Consider the following 17,692-nt stretch of genomic DNA (forward strand, 5'->3'; position numbering starts at 1 on the left):
CGCCAACTAAACCCTACAGTACAAATTTAAACGTCTTAAAAAAGAATATCACGGGCGCCTGGGTGGCTCAGTTGGTTAAGCGACTGCCTTCGGCTCAGGTCATGATCCTGGAGTCCCTGGATCGAGTCCCACATCGGGCTCCCTGCTCGTCAGGGAGTCTGCTTCGCCCTCTGACCCTCCCCCCTCTCATGTGCTCTCTCCCTCTCATTCTCTCTCTCTCAAATAAATAAATAAAAATCTTTAAAAAAAAAAAAAGAATATCACATGTGTAAACAGTAAGAGAAAAATTAACTAAGAAAGGCCAAAGTCAATAACTCAATTTGAAGTCTGACTTAGCCATTTAATGGCTTATCTTTTTAGATGAGTTCCTAATTAAGCATCAGAGACACCTAACTGGCTTCTTTTTTCAGGTACTTCATCTCGCTATGTATTTTAGGTTTGCATCTTCATTCAAACCTTGTATAATATGACAGCTTACTTTTCCTCCTAGAATTCTTTTCTCATTTGGAATCTGAATTTGCAAGTAATAGCTCACAGCACTCCAAATGCCCTGTAGCACAGTACATTAGGCTAAATATTCAGAAACAGGACCCTGTGGATTTAGAGAATCAGTGATCATTTCCAGACTCAAGCTATGACAGGGGGCTAAGGCTAATCATTATGTTTAAACAGATGGTTCGTATGTTTTGTGTGGCATTTTCTAAATGTCTTGCCCTCCACCACCACCTCAGGGACTTAAAGTCTTCTAGGGAGGCATTTGCCTCTAAGTACTTACATGGTCCTCTGTTTTATAAAATGCTTCGCAATTAGCTTTAGAATTCTTCCCTAAGTATCTATAACCTAAATCAGTATAATCTCTTATAAAGGTTACCAAAGAAACTTCTGGTCACCTAAAGCTAATAGGTGCCACAATTACTATTCAACACTTGACTTTCCTAAAGTCACTGCCTGGCTTGGTATGAGAACTTCTACCTTTCTAAAGACTACACTAGAAACAGGACCCCGTGGATTTAGAGAATTGATGATCATCTCAAGACTCAAGCTGTGACAAGGGGCAAAGGCTACCCATTATGCTTAAGCAGCTGGTGTACATGTTGTGTGTGGCATTTTCTACATGTCTTGCCCTCACCAAAATTTATGTCTGATAGACTCCTACTTACCAAGTATGGGGTCTATATTTCAATCTACGATGAAAATGACAACTAAATATCATCATCTGTCCTAACTGCTAAAGTGTTCTGCTTTCTCTCTTAAGAACTATGTCTGCCATAACATAAATAAACTAGATTTTGTTAAATAAAGATAAGAAAATGGGCACTATCACAAGGCAGCACTTGATTTACTATCAGAAGAATAATAATCATAAGTATTATTTTACAAATATGTAGTGGTGATAAGTAATCTGGATTGGTGAAAACATGAGCTATTGAGGAATTTAATAGATTACTCAATGAAACTAGAGTCCCTTAATCCACCTTAGCCTTCATGATTCCCAGACTGTATCAATCCAATTGTGTTTTAAGCAGACTCAGGAACGAACAGAAAACATGAAAAAGAAATGACTGCTTTCCACGTAATTTGAACTAACCATCACATGCAGGGACCAAGAAATAAAAGCTAAGTTCTAAGTAATCTATATCACTCTCTCTACCCAAGAGCTAGAAAGTCAAGTAAAAGTTTCCTCTCATTTCCTTAACAATATAAAATCGTAGCCATGTGATCAAATATCTTCTCTTGTATTCAAACAAATATACTTAAAGAAAAGGTCCAGGGGCGCCTGGGTAGCACAGTCAGTTGAGCAACTGACTCTTGGTTTCAGCTCAGGTCATGATCTCGGGGTAGTGAGATCAAGCCCTGTGTCAGGCTCCATGCTCAGCATGGAGTCTGCCTGAGATTCTCTCTCCCTCTCGCTCTGTCCCTCCTGCTCATGCTCGAGCTCTCTCTCTCAAAAAACTAAATAAATCTTTTTTTTTTTTTTTAAAGACAGAGAGACACAGCAAGAGAGGGAACACAAGCAGGGGGAGTGGGACGGGGAGAAGCAGGCTTCCCACAGAGCAGGGAGCCTGATGCGGGACTCGATCCCAAGTACCCTGGGATCATGACCTGAGCCGAAGGCAGACGCTTCATGACTGAGCCACCCAGGCGTCCTTAAATAAATCTTTAAAAAAAAAATTGGTCCGTAGGCAAACCCAGCCAGTCCCAATTATTTACACTTAAAACACATTACTATCCATTACCACAGTGTCTGTTCAGGTTTTCAGAAAACGAAATCATAAGGGACGCCTGGGTGGCTCAGTCGGTTAAGCATCTGCCTTCAGCTCAGGTCATGATCCCTGGGTCCTGGGATCGAGTCCCACATGGGGCTCCCTGCTGAGGGGGGGAGCCTGCTTCTCCCTCTGCCTGCCACTCCCCCTGCTTATGTGATCTCTCTGACAAATAAATAAAATCTTTAAATAAAAAATAAAAAAGAAATCGTGGAAGTGAGAGTTCACTACATTTTTAGCAAATATCTCAACAAGCTCTATGTACCCGGGTGGGTGGAATGTAAACATCGAAGTATTCCACCTCTAGCAGATTGAAGAGACAGAGTTGACCACAGGAGACACAGCCAGTCCTCCTTATAGGAGGAGAAACAGAGAAAATCTCTGCCCCTGGGGCCTGGGTTTAAAACTGGCTCCACCTGACTAGATGAACGACCTCAGCAAATTATTTAATCTCCCTGTGCTACAGTTCTTTCATCTATAAAAATGAGTATCTGATCAATTATAGTACCTACCTTATACTATTTTGTGAAGATTAAATGAGTCTGTATTCACAAAAGGTTTATAACAGTGTTTAGCACATAGAAAGTACCTTTTTAGAGTCATTCATTATTTTCGGCAACATCCTCACCACTCCCACCACCACACCATGCCCCAGAAAAACCTTAAGGAGAAACAGATAAATTTCAAAGAGCCTGCAGACCTTATGAGTTTTAGCATTTCCTCAATGGGTGGTTGCTGCTTAAATGATCAAGGGAGGCTAAAGAAGCCAGTATATACATCACACCTAAACACTGCTCTTGAGGAAATACCCCTTTTCTGGACTACGGGCTGTCTGCAAAGATAAGAGGCTCAATGAGAAGGTAAATTATTACATACCATGCCTGAGGAAGGAAGAAAAAGTTAAAGGTGAAAACAATCTAGGGCGCTAAACATACAACAGTATAGGAATTCTCCCAGAAAACACACACTGTGAAAAAAAATGTTGCCAGTTACTGAAGGAGACCAATGGGCAATTCCAAAAGGCAGAATCAAGTTTCCACCAGGCTGGGACCTTAGGATAAAATGAGTAGCAGTTTAATTCCCAAGGAAAGCACTAGTTTATAGGAATACACACCAAGACCCATGTCCTACAAAAGACTACTTTATGATCACGAGGCACAAAGGCGCCCACATCTAGCCTACTCAGTGGATTCTACTGCAGAAGGCTAAGGCTAAAGGTTTAAGAATTAGGCCCAAGGAACACTATAAATGACCAGGACATACTACAAACGCAAGACAAACTTTAAAATGGGACCATGCATCAATCAAGACACCAGCAGAAAACAAAATCAAACTGAGTAACTCAAACATGGTTCAGGGACTGTGCTAAAAAGGTATGGGGAAAGTACAGGGAAACCACAAGACTGATACAGCACTTAGGCCTGAAGAGACAAAGAGGCAGCTGTTACCAGAAACCAGGGAGCAAGGTGTGTGGAGTATACCACCTGACAGGGGCTATGACTTTTATCCACCCAGACCAATAAGCAGGGTGGGAGGTAGGGGAATAAATCCCCAGCCTGACCCTTCTATCTCCTCTGATCTCCTACTGATGCTCCCACTGGCCAAACCCAACCAGGACCTAGAGGGCAAAGGAGCCCTGGATGCAGTCCAGACAGGTCAGGTTCCTGGGGCAGAGAACAAGATGAACAACGGTGAAAATGAGATATGGAGGGGCAAATATAAGACCGTCCACCAAGTAATAACTTCAAGATTTTAATTACATCTTATTTCAGAAATATTTGAAATTTACTGGTTTTTGTTTGTTTTTTAGTATATCAGGGATTATGTTCAAGGAACTCTTCATATATTCAATGGCACACAGAATTAAAAAGTCAGGCAGTATTACTTTTGAGTAAGTTTTTCCAATAGCATACAAAAGTCTGGTCTATCATTGTGTTCTATCTCAAGAACATCATCAATTTACTTACTCTATCACTTTGCAAAGATAGCCAATATAGTGGCAGTCTAAACGTCCTTACTTTCCTCAAAGTGTAAGTCTTCATAAACCAAGATCAGACTAGGTTTTAAGACAATGAGACTATTCACCAAACTTAATTTTTAAGTATAACTAACATTTATTTCACGTATTCAAATGAGAATTTAGATAAAAAACATTAAGCAAAATAAACTGTGAACATAACTGGGCCAGCATGCCATATTTACAGAATTATCATACTATTAAACAAGTTCTTAGAAATGATTAGGCCCAGCAAAAAGAAAAACTTGTGATTTATATGATGGAGACATAAGCCAACACAGGGATAAGTGATAAAAATACACTGAGCCTACAAGAACTAAATAACTTAGCAACACATCAAATCTAGCTATATTATCAGGTGTAACATTAAGTAATGGAAATGTAAAACCAGGATCTCATATGTGCAGATCCAGTCTGATCACAACCTAAGCTTGAAATATGGTCAATAACCTTATTAAATACTTTACATACATTATTTAATTTAATCTCCTCAATCCTGGGGTAGTTTTTATACTGTTATAAAATAACCGAATGAAAGTTACTAAGAAGACTCCAAAGCTGAGGATAGCCTATATTGGACATTTACTATCCTGACTCCATTTTCCTCATGCCTGTCAGAGCTCTTCCTGGGTGTCCCTGTCCTCAAGAAGGATACCTCCCCTAATCTCAGTAGAAGGGAGATCTTCATGACTCTGAGTCAGACATACAACCGCTTTCCTCTCACTAATGATTAGTGAAGAATGGGTATGTTACACAATTCAGATTTAGGGCAAATCTGTTAGGGGCTTCTAGATCATTTGCTTATAAAAAAGACATATGGAAGAAACAGTTCTTTTTTTCTTGTTGGACATAGGGATGTGTACAAGTATCATGCCTAAAGCTCTTATAGCCATCCAGTGCTGGGCACACTGAACACAGCAATGCTGGAAAATGTCAAAAACCTGGATCCTTGATGATACCGCAAAACCTTTCATCTTAACCACCTCAAAATCACACCTAATTTCGGACTTCTAATTAGTGAGAAAATAAATACCCCACTGTTCAAGCAGTTTTGGAGCTGGCTTTTCTGGTAACTGTAGCATGAAATATCCTAACTGATACAGGTATCAGCAAACAAGAATAAGAATTATCTTTTCAGGGCTTTGTTTTGAAAAAGCACAAGCATGATCAGAACTATGGAAGTTTTAAGAAACTGGATGGTGACATGTGCATCTCCCCTCCACCACATACCACATTCAAAGCACCCTAAGTGCCAAAATTCCAAAGGGCTAGCAAAGCCTGGAAAAATAAGAACAATGATCCACATGCCACACAACACAAATTTGTAACACTATGGAAACTACTAATGAATACTTAAAAAGTGGCCAAATGTGAGGGAAGAAGGGGGTTAGTTTCTGATAATCAAGTAATTCCAGTAATTTTTTTTTAGGATTACCAAATGTTTACTCTGCCTAATCAGAATGTTCAAATGTACAATGCCATGATTTCATGAAAAAAATTTAAATATCGGGCGCCTGGGTGGCTCAGTCGTTAAGAGTCTGCCTTCGGCTCGGGTCATGATCCCAGAGTCCTGGGATCGAGTCCCACATCGGGCTCCCTGCTCCGCGGGAAGCCTGCTTCTCTCTCTCCCACTCCCCCTGCTTGTGTTCCCTCTCTCGCTGTGTCTCTCTCTGTCAAATAAATAAATAAAATCTTTAAAAAAAAAAAAAAAAAAAATTTAAATATCAAAAACACAGCCATTGTCATAATAATAATAGTAAAATGAAGTTAACATTTATTGAACGCTTATTATGTGTCAAGAAACTGTTCAAAGTGTTTTAATATGTATTAATGAATTTAATCTGTACCACAATCCTGGTAGTATGACAACTGTCATAACCGTTTACAGGTAAGTACACTGAGGACCAGAAAGCTTGAATAACCTGCTGGAATTCATGTAAATGTTGGAATCGGGATTTGAACCTACGTAGCCTGACTCCAAAGCCTATGCTGTGATTTTAACCCAGTATGTCATACTGCATCTCAGAAGGTAGAAATTAGTCTTAAATTAAAGGAAGATATTTAGATTAAATAATTCTTCACTTACGAAAATGAAACTAGCACCTTGTTATATTTCTCCTTTGTCAAAGACCATAGCAGGCCCAGCTGTTAGATTACCATGCTGCCTTAAACAATAGAAATCCAAGTGTCTAGAGCTGTACTGGCCAGTTCAATTAAAAGTAAATAAAATTAAAAATTCACTTTCTCAGTCATGCTAGTCACTCAAGTGCTCATGGGCACATGTGGGCTAAATGGCTATAGTATTGGCAGAGATATAACACATTTCCATCATTGGACAGCCCTGGACAAGTATATTTATTATATTAGGGAAAACAAAGCTATTGCATATATGTTAAGAAAGAAAAAAAGAAGAAGAAGAATGTAGCAGGAGGGGAAGAATGAAGGGGGGGAAATCGGAGGGGGAGAAGAACCATGAGAGACGATGGACTCTGAAAAACAAACTGAGGGTTCTAGAGGGGAGGGGGGTGGGAGGATGGGTTAGCCTGGTGATGGGTATTGAGGAGGGCACGTTCTGCATGGAGCACTGGGTGTTATGCACAAACAATGAATCATGGAACACTATATCTAAAACTAATGATGTAATGTATGGGGATTAACATAACAATAAAAAATTTAAATGCAGAAAAAAAAACAAAGCTATTGCAGCAAAAGGAAAAATTGTAACTGGAAATCATTATCTTAAAAATTAAGTAATTCCAATAATTTTCAACTGGTTTAAGGTTTTTAAAAATCTGAATTAAACTCTACCACCAACTCAAGTTAATCCTTCAAGGCACATAACAAAGACCTTCTCACCTCTCCAGACACAACTGCAATTGCCAAGCTATTTAAAGTAAAATTTTCATGAAAATTAGAACAGAAGCACAACATGAATGCAACTTAATGACAGCTTTATTAACAATACAATACTAAAAGGATACTTCATAAGTTAAATGTTTTAGTGGAACTATATTGGCAGAGGGAGGTACTGGTACCTTCAGAAAACTTAAGTAAAATCGATTTTTCGCATTAGATAGTAATATAAACAACTTTAATATATCCCCAAATCATGACTGTACCTGTTGTCTTTTGGCTGCCATAATGTTCAGCTTATCCACTTCAGGTTTTAGGGCTTTATACTGTATTCCTAAGTCTTGTTCAGTGCCAGCATTTCTCAGTTTCAAGATACCTTCTTCCACCTATAAAACATACCCCTAAATAAGAAAAATTCTAAACAAAGCAAATCTGTTCGTAAAAAAGAGCTATACTACTTTATTCCTTTTAACAGCTACTCAGATAGCAATCTAAACTTTTTCTTCAGTTTACGTGGCCCTCAAATATTTGAGCACCTACTACATAGGTGCATTATCCTGACTGCTATCTAAAACGATAGAATTTAACACATCTTGGTTTCTCAACTCTGGAACTCTGGTATAAGGAAATGCTTCATCATTCCTGCAGAGGGAAGGAGTCAAAACAGTACCTTTATTAAAATCAAGACTACACAGGCTCATAGTACAGCCAGTCTGAGGTACACTTAGCGAAGAGCAGAAAATGGAAACTAAAGAAAACATTCCTGGTCCACTTAGGTAACCAAGTTCAAAACCAAAACAAACTCTAAGGAATGCTGAATTAACTGTGGCCAGCAGCAGCCTCACTGTGATGGAAAGAACAAATTACAGACACAGGCCTGTACTTACAACTTTCAGCTGAACAAGTAATTTGTAGACATCTGCCATGTCAGCCAAAATAAGCAGCCGGGTAACAGCAGAGAGCAAAGCTCGAGCTGCCCGAACCATGTTGCCACGCTTCACAGAGGAGCAGGGATCATCTGCAAACTCTCCTGCAGCAGTCTTCATCAAATCACCTGTTTTACAGCATGAAAAAACCACTCATCAGGAATGAACCAAATAACTGGTCTGTGTTTAAAAAAATAGTAATAATAATGCAAACCTTGTATAGCTCATGCACAGAATTGAATTTAAGGGCTCTCATTTTTATTTTCTGTTTTCTTTTGTTTGTTTTACAGCGGTCACTAAGAAAAGCACCCTCCTATATTGCTGGTGAAAACACAGTATCTGGAAAGTGATTTGGTGCTATATATATATAAAGAGCCTTAAAAACACTTCTTTCCAGGGGGTGCCTGGGTGGCTCAGTGGGTTGAGCCTCTGCCTTCGGCTCAGGTCATGATCTCAGGGTCTTGGGATCAGGTGCCACTTGGGGCTCCCCGCTCAGTGGGGAGTCTGCTTCTCCTGCTCCCTCTCCCTCTGCTCCTCCCCACATATGCTCTCTCAAGTAAATAAAATCTTAAAAAAGACACTCCTTTCCCAAAAGGAGCATTACATGTATTGAGGGGGGGTGGATTTCAGTGGGGGAAAAAATGGATCTAATGTGATCTACCCTCACATCCACAGAATGATACAGAAATACAGCAACCATCATGAAGAACCTCCACACTTCATTAACCACCTCAAGAGAGACTTACTGGCATATGAAGACAAACTTGAGTCAATCACTTCCCTCACAGTAAAACAATGACAACAGCTCAAATGTTCAACAATAAGCATCTGGTTAAGTAAATTATGTTATATCCTACAATTGACTATTATGCAAATATTAACATATATATGAAAAAATGTTAACGTTTATGATGAAACCATAGCATAAACAAAATGATAAATATATGTAATGTGTTTTAAAAAAAGAGAAAAATGACAGGAATGCAAAGGCAAGTAACAGTTATACTAGGTTATAATCTGACTCTACATTATTCTGTACTAATAAAAACATTTTCTTTAACAGGTATTATATCCATAATTTTAAAAATTACACTAAAAACATATATTTAGTATAGTTATTAGGAATATCTGAGGTTATATTATACAATCCTAAATTCAAAAATACTAAGAATTTCTTTATAACGTTTCTTAGAAACTTGTAAAATAACTTACACTTTTTGTCATTCATTTCTATTAATTATCATTTCAAGTGACTACTCCCCCTCTTCTCTTATAGCTTAAGCAAATGGAGGGCCAGGACTATGTTTGTTCTACCAGTTATATGGACAGTACCTATATGGTGACTATCTTTGGATTCCTGGAAAAGCAATTACTCCCCTCCCTTGGCTGAGTATGTCCATTCCAGATTAAAGCCTAAAAGGCCATTCACTCAAGCTCTTCCCTAATATAAAAAGTACACTCTCAAGAAGCCTAGTGACTTCTGAAGAGTCCTACCAAATTTCTCCTATCAAATTTAGCTACAGCATATGAGCTTAGGGGGAAAAAAGTTAAATTCAGTCTCAGATTCATATAGTAGTTGGGCTCAGAAGCACCATACAGTATTAAGAGTAAAGACAAGCTCTGCCTATGTAAGGTCAGATATAACTCACAATGAAGAATTTCACAGTTAAAAAATTTTCCTAGACCTAAGGTACAGACATAGAAAGATAAAGATATATGGCAATGATTATACGGATACATAACATTAAAAATATGTTATCATGATACTTAAATGAGCTCATTCATTCATCTATTTATTCAACAAATATTTGAGCACCCACTATATATCAAAGTCTGATTTAGGTACAGCCCATGTCCTCATGGAAGTCTAAGGAGGGGGGGAAGACAGACAAGCAAATAATTAAAGGCGGATTAAGACAAAGAGCCTGGACTCAAAAGCTCACAAATCAGGGACTATTACAATGCGATCAGAATTAAATGCTATGGGAAGATGGTGGGAAAGCTATTTACTCATGAAGAAGTTGTCTCAAAAGCCTTGTAGAAAAAGATACGTACCTTCAACAATATTAATATTAAATAAGAGATATTGGTCTTATACAACAAAAAGAATTTCACCTATGTATTGAGAGCTTACTACACACTAAAACCAATCCACTGCTAGGGATACAAAGCTTAACAAGACTATCTCTGCTTTCAAGTGGTTTATAATCCAGAAAAAGAAGAATGTGATCACACAGAAATTATGTGGCATTTTAACACACAGGCTATATGAAAGACACAAAAGTACACAGAGTTTCAAAGGAGAAAGCACTAACAACCAGTCTGAATCAGAAGTGAAATGCCAGCAACAATTTTATGGGAAACATGGTACTCTGAAAGGGACCCTACTCTAAAAGGACAGGAAGAATTTTTGGCATTAGAATTAAGGGAGTTAGCATCTCAAGCAGAAGGAACAGCAACATAATAATATCCAACATTTATTAAATGTCCACTCTACAGCACTCTACATATTTTATTTAATCCTATAAATCACCTAGAAAGCAGGTGGTATTGGCCCTTCTTTACAAATGAGACAACTAAAGCTTAGAAAGGTTAACTAACTTAATCATAGTTACCTGATAGTAAATGGGAGAGCCAGGATTTGTAATGCCAATGTTTATGCTGTTAGAACCACTAATCAAGTTGAGATACACAATAAGAAGGCATATTTGGAGGCGGAGTCCTCCAGTCTAACTGGGAACTGAAGGACGAGTATAGAAAGAGCAGAAGATGGGGATGGAAAAGCCATGGACAGAGTACAAAAAATTCCTGAGCCAAAGAAGGAAGTCAAAGTCATACATACATAGGATTAACCCAACAAAAGCACATAAAATAAACCTGACCAGGCGCCTGGGTGGCTCAGTTGGTTAAGCATCTGCTTCAGCTCAGGTCATGATCCCAAGGTCCTGGGATCAAGTCCAACATTGGGCTCCTTGCTCAGTGGGGAGTCTGCTTCTCCCTCTACTCCTCTCCCCTGCTCATGATCTCTCTCTCTCTCTCTCGGATAAATCAATAAAATTTTTAAAAAATAAAAATTAAATTTAAATTAAAAATAAAAACAAAAAGTTAAAATAATTTAAAAAATTAAATTAAATTAAAATAAAATAAAATAAAACCTGACCACACAGATGAGTCAGAAAGCCACAGTGAGAGCCCAGGAAAGAATAGTAATAGATTATAAAGACAGGGGTCAAATGATATAACAACCTTTGATTATAAAGAGTGAGGAAAAAGAAAGCATCAAAGGTGACTTAAAGGTTTCAAGCTAGGGTTGTAGTAAAATGGAGAAAAGGGCAAGAGCACTGTATGAAGATTAAAAAAAAAAAAAAAAGTGGCCCAAGACTGTGGAATTAGAAGTAGGGGACGAAGACTATTGGACAAGAGAAACAAATCAAATGCATACATACAGATCAACAGAAAAGAATCAAGAATCTAGAAATATAGTCAATTAATTTTCAACAAAGCTGCCAAGACCATTCAATGGGGAAAAAATTGTCTTTCAAACAAAGAGTACTGGGACAATGGATATTCACATGCAAAAGAATGAACTTGGACCTCTACTTCACATCATACACTTTCAGAACAGATCTAAACCTAAATCTAAGAACTACAATTATTGACACTTAGAAGAAAACATTAACATAACTCTTTATGACCTCTGATTGGGCAATGGTTTCTAAGCTATGACACCAAAAGGACAAATAATAGAAGAAAAAAGATAAAAGATTTGATGATGCGCCTGGGTGGCATCATCAAAATTTGAAATTTTTGCGCTTCAAAGGACACTATCAAGAAAGTGAAAAGACTGGGGTGCCTGGGTGGCTCAGTCGTTAAGCATCTGCCTTCAGCTTGAGTCATGATCTCAGGGTCCTGGGATCCAGCCCCACGTCGGGCTCCCTGCTCGGTGGGGAGCCTGCTTCTCCCTCTCCCTCCAGGGCCCACTCATTTTCTCTCTCTCTCAAATAAATAAAATCTTTAAAAAAAGAAAGAATATGTGATACATCCGTACAATGAGATATTTAACCATAAAAAGGAATGAAGTACTGATACGTGCTACATGAATGAATCTTCTAAGTATACACTATGTGAAAGAAGCCAGCCACAAAGGCCACATATTGTATTATTCCATTTAATGTGTAATGTCTACAATAAGTAAATCCAGAGACAAAAGCCAGATTAGTGGTTGCCAGCAGGTGGGGCAGAAAGAAAGAGTGAGGACTAACTGCTAATAGGTATGGGGTTTCTTTCTGAAGTAATGAAAATGTTCTGGAATTATACAGTGGTAATGGCTGCACAACCTTGTAAATATACTAAAACCACTGAACTGCACACTTTAAAAGAGTGAATATTACGGAATGTGAATTATGGCTCAATAAATAAAGAGATAAAGAATATCAAATGCAGTGACCTGAAAGAGAGCACAGGCCTTGAAGTTGGAGATAAGCCTATGTTTTGGCTTTCTCACTGATCAGCTATGTGACTGGACTGCACTGCCTGTTTTCTCTTCTCCAAAGTATAGACAATACTTTGCTGTGAGGGACAACTAAGATAAGCTATCTAAAATGTCTCATTTGTTACCTTGCACTAGGAAACAATACAGGGTTGGCAGAATTATTATTATTAAGTAAAACTAGATGAGAAGACAGAGAAATGGGTCTTCATCATGTTTCAAGAGCATCCATTTGTTCAACAACCACCTTTAAGAGCATTAATTAATGCCTTCTTGTAACAAATGTTTACTGAACACCTTCTAGGAGCCAGGCACCTTTCTAACCACTTAGGATAGAAATTAACTAACCAGGGGCTCCTGGATGGCTCAGTGAGTTGAGTGTCTGACTCTTGATTTGGGCTCAGGTCATGATCACAGGGTTCTGAGACTGAGTCCTCCCTCCATCAAGCCCCACACTGAGCTCTGTGCTCAAAGTGGAGTCTGCTTGTCCCTCTCCCTCGGCTCCTCTCCCCTGTGCACACACACTATCTTTCTCTCTCTAAAATAAATAAAATAAAATCTTTTAAAAAATAATAAATTAATTAACCAGACAAAAAGCCTTGCCTCCAGAGAGCTTACATTCTAATGGGAGGGGAAGATGATAAACATAATCAAGTCAATTATATAGTTGGTGAACCAAAAGTACTTGTGAGAGGGAAAAAAGGACAAGGAGAGTGGGGATATAATACATAATTTACAATAGGGGCATCAAGGCAGGCCACACTGAAAAGGCACCACTTGAGGAGAGTCTTAAAAAAGGAAGCAAAGGAACAATGTGGCTATCTTAAGAAATCATTCCAAGCAGAGGGAACACCAACTCAAAGGACCTAGGACAGATATACACTAAAATGATCCTGGAAAGCCAAGGAAGCCAGTACATCTGTCAAGGAGGGAATGAGGAGGAGCAACTTTGTAGGAGGTGCAAAACGCAGATTTCAAGGGTAACAGAACAAGACTGCTCTTTCAAGAATCTGGCCTGCAGGGGCGCCTGGGTGGCTCAGTCGTGAAGCGTCTGCCTTCGGCTCAGGTCACGATCCCAGGGTCCTGGGATCCAGCCCCGCATCGGGCTCCCTGCTGGGCGGGAAGCTTGCTTCTCCCTCTCCCACTCCCCCTGCTTGTGTTCCCTGTCTCACTGTCTCTCTCTCTGTCAAATAAATAAATAAAATCTTTAAAAAAAAAAAAAATCGGGGCACCTGGGTGGCTCGGTCGTTAGGCGTCTGCCTTCAGCTCGGGTCATGATCCCAGGGTGCTGGGATCGAGCCCCACATCAGGCTCCGTCCTCGGCGGAGAGCCTGCTTCTCCCTCTCCCACTCCCCCTGCTTGTGTTCCCTCTCTCGCTGTCTCTCTCTGTCAAATAAATAAAATCTTAAAAAAAAAAAAAAATCTGGTCTGCAACCAGGAAGAGAAGTCAAGGTCGTTTTTTTTTTTTTTTAAGATTTTATTTATTTGCAAGAGAGAGAATGAGAGACAGAGCACATGAGAGGGAGGAGGGTCAGAGGAGAAGCAGACTCCCTGCCGAGCAGGGAGCCCGATGTGGGACTCGATCCCGGGACTCCAGGATCATGACCTGAGCCAAAGGCAGTCGCTTAACCAAGTGAGTCACCCAGGCGCCCACTCAAGGTCCTATTAAAGAAATTTTTTCCGTGTGTGTGTGTGTGTGTAGATGGGTAGCAGTATAATGGGAAAGAATAGGATCGTAAAATTAGAAGTCACACAGACAGAAACTGTAGCTTCACCACTAAACAGGTCTCACTTTCCACAACTATAAAACAGAGATAATACAGGTGATCCTCACTTTGCACAGTAGTAGAGTCCATAAAACTAACCATGCAAGCTGTAACGCTGCAAAATAATCTTAAATCAATGGGAAAATCATGATTATCCTGTGACCTTAAACATTTTTTGACAAAATGTTAAAAGCTCCTTTACTACTAATCATAAATGTCCAGGGAAATGAAAAAAAAAATAGTACAATTAATATTTATTTAATACATTGTAACTTAAAACATTATGAACGATGAAAATTAGTGTTTTTTCTTTGTAAGAGAGCTACTCAAAAGTAATTTTCTTTTCTTTTTTTTTTTTTTTTTCAAGATTTTTTTTATTTATTTGAGAGAGGGAGAAGCAGACTCACCACTGAGCAGGGAGTCCTACGCAGGGCTCAATCCCAGGACCCTGAGATCATGACCTGAGCCAAAGGCAGCCGCTTAACTGACTGAGCCACCCAGGCGCTCTTTTTTTTTTTCTGTTAGATTTTTCTATTTATTTATATGGAAGAGAGAGGGCACGTGTGAGTGTGGGAGTGTGCAAGTGGGGGGTGGGGGAGGAGACCAGAGGGAAAGAATCTCAAGCAGACTCTGTGCTGAGCCCCACACAGGGCTCAATCTCACGACCCTGAGATCAGGGCCTGAGCTGAAACCAAGAATGGCCTACTTAATGGACTACACCACTCAGGCACCCCTAGAGTCTCTTTAAACAGCAGTGGTGTCAACATATCTAGTCAGCTATTTCTTCTTTAACTTAATTTACATTCTATTCAAATTTAAATTCCAGGTTTATCACTTTCTGTTTCTTTGGTGCACTTCCATTTTGTTAGCAAATTTGTTCTTTCAATGATCCCTTTTTGTAAAAGGGTTCATGTTGGGTTTATCACTGGGAGATAAGGAGGCAACACAACCACAGACAGAACGAACTAAATAGTTGCACGGTGACCAATTACTAAGAGAACTTGAAAGAAGGGATATGACTGCTCAGTGATCATAATGCGCATTTTTATGTAGTGGTTTGTACCCTTAAGAGCTAGTAACCAAGTCCATATTCCATGCATTCACTCACAGTTAATGTATTCACTCACAGTTTAGTTACCATGGTAACTAAAATTGGAACCATGTTGGTGGGGACTGGTTTTTTTTTTTTTTTTTTTAAGATTTTATTTATGGGCGCCTGGGTGGCTCAGTTGGTTAAGCGACTGCCTTCGGCTCAGGTCACGATCCTGGAGTCCCAGGATCGAGTCCCGCATCCGGCTCCCTGCTCGGCAGGGAGTCTGCTTCTCCCTCTGACCCTCCCCCCCTCATGCTCTCTCTCTCTCATTCTCTCTCTCAAATAAATAAATAAAATCTTTAAAAAAAAAAAGAAGATTTTATTTATTTAGAGAGAGAGAGTACAAGCAGGGGGAAGGGCAGAAGGAGAGGGAGAGAGAATCCCAAGTAGACTCCACGCTGAGCGCAGAGCCCCACGTGAGGCTCGATCTCACGACCCCCTCATAGATCATGACCTGAGCCAAAATCAAGAGTCGGATGCCAACTGAATGAGCCACCAAGGCATTCCAGATGACTGGTGTTATTTAACTCAACTGTGTAAGTGAAATTTGCACATACTGGAACCTTGCAAAAGTGAGGATTGTCTGTATCTACTTCCTAGGGTTGCTGCAGAGACAAAGACAAATGTTTAGTAAAGTGCTTGTAACAGTGCCTGCACTCCCATACTATCTATTATTGCTACTGGAATTATAGATAAATGAAGGAGGAAAGGAAGGCAAAAAGGCATGAAAGATACATAAGTGAAGAATGAAGATTCTGGATCACAGACAGAACACACACATAGCCATGAAAGGGGGGAAAAGAGGTTCTTGGACCCTCAGATGATAAGTGAAAGCAGAGGTAGCAAGAGTTCGGCTTCCAGGCAGTACGAAGCTCAGCACTGTTGGATAATCTCATTTGCTCAGAAGCAGTAAGTTAGGCTATCCTAAAAATTGAGCAGGGTGGAAAAGGAAGTGAGGGTTGGCGGGAGAGTGGAATAAACTCAGAATCAGCTGCTACTGGAAATGAAAAAGAGAGTTAACCTGGGGTAAATAAAACTGTAGGCGGAAGAAAAGGCCCAGATTAGGCCAAACAGGATGAACTTAAAGTAGATTCTTAAAATTATAGTCTGTCTAAAATGAATCAAAATTCTTTAATAATTAGGTTACATTCAAATGGACAGATCTTGTAGATAATTTTAAATATAATTTTAATCACTTATCCTCACTGTATTAATCCCAAGTTTTCACCAACTCTAATCTCTTTCACCAAAACCTCCTCCTTCTAAATTCTCACTCCCACACAAGTTCCTCTTCAATAGCCTCAAGCCTTCTACAGCTAGCATATAATTCCAAACTAAAATCAGGCGAAACGACAACAAATAAGTGGAAAGAAGAAAGCAAATTAAGTACATATACATCTACCCTAATCTCTTTTAGCTCAAAGCCATAATGACAAATCTTTAACTTCACAGCTAACAGTATTAGTAATTAAAAAATACATCAGAAATATACTGTATGGTGGAATAAAACCTTCACATTTTCTCTACTCACAGAACTATGAACAAATATGTAAATAAGCCACTAGCTAAAAACAAGGTCCTCAGGCTTCTGCTGAATGGTCATCTCTCTAAAAGGAACATGACACTAAGATTGATGTGAAATGTTTAGTAAGTTTTAAAAAAAATAAAAAGAATCAAGAATTCTTTAAGAATAATAAAATATAACTGTTAATTAGTTTACAGAGCATACTTTTTTTTTTTTTAAGATTTTTGCTTTTTTATTTGACAGAGAGAAAGAGCACAAGCAGGAGGAGTGGCAGGCAGAGGGAGAAGCAGGTTGCCAGATGAGCAGGGAGCCCGACACGGGACTCGATCCCAGGACCCTGGGATTATGACCTGAGTTGTAGGCAGACACTTAACCCACTGAGCCACCCAGGCGCTCCAACAGAGCACACTTTTTAAGAGTTAACAAAAGCCCTCTTTCCGCACACAAGGCAAACTGAGAAAACTGCAGCAGACAGGCAATCTGTCCAAAGTCACACGGTCAGCAGTAAAGGCTGAAAATATAACTGGGTCCTCTGGCCTTGTCCCAATTGTCTCCAGTCAACTCCACACTGCAGGAGGTATTTACTACGATATGAACGAGATGAAATTTAAGAGAACCCCTAGTACTGTTCTATCTGCCATGAAATCAGAACTGTCAACATGCCCATTCCCTGGTGTTTTCCCCCAACTAAGCTGGGGATAGAAGTTAAGTTACTCAGGAGTTCAAAACAAGGACAAAGGGCAATTGTAAAGGAAATAA

General features: G+C 39.4%; 1 protein-coding gene across 5 annotated transcripts in view; it reads right to left on the reverse strand.

The window, feature by feature from the left end:
* Positions 1-17,692, reverse strand: part of CTNNA1 (catenin alpha 1) — a 306,207-nt gene that overhangs the window by 113,164 nt on the left and 175,351 nt on the right. For all 5 annotated transcript variants that reach the window (XM_032425304.1, XM_032425305.1, XM_032425303.1 and 2 more), the window contains 2 exons: positions 8,022-8,188; positions 7,401-7,520 (listed from right to left, as the gene is read on the reverse strand). In XM_032425304.1, the coding sequence (XP_032281195.1) occupies positions 7,401-7,520; positions 8,022-8,188 (287 nt within the window). The remainder of the gene's footprint in view (positions 1-7,400; positions 7,521-8,021; positions 8,189-17,692) is intronic.

This window comes from Phoca vitulina, unplaced genomic scaffold, assembly GCF_004348235.1.
Source record: "Phoca vitulina isolate PV1807 unplaced genomic scaffold, GSC_HSeal_1.0 scaffold32, whole genome shotgun sequence".
NCBI classification, from domain to species: domain Eukaryota; kingdom Metazoa; phylum Chordata; class Mammalia; order Carnivora; family Phocidae; genus Phoca; species Phoca vitulina.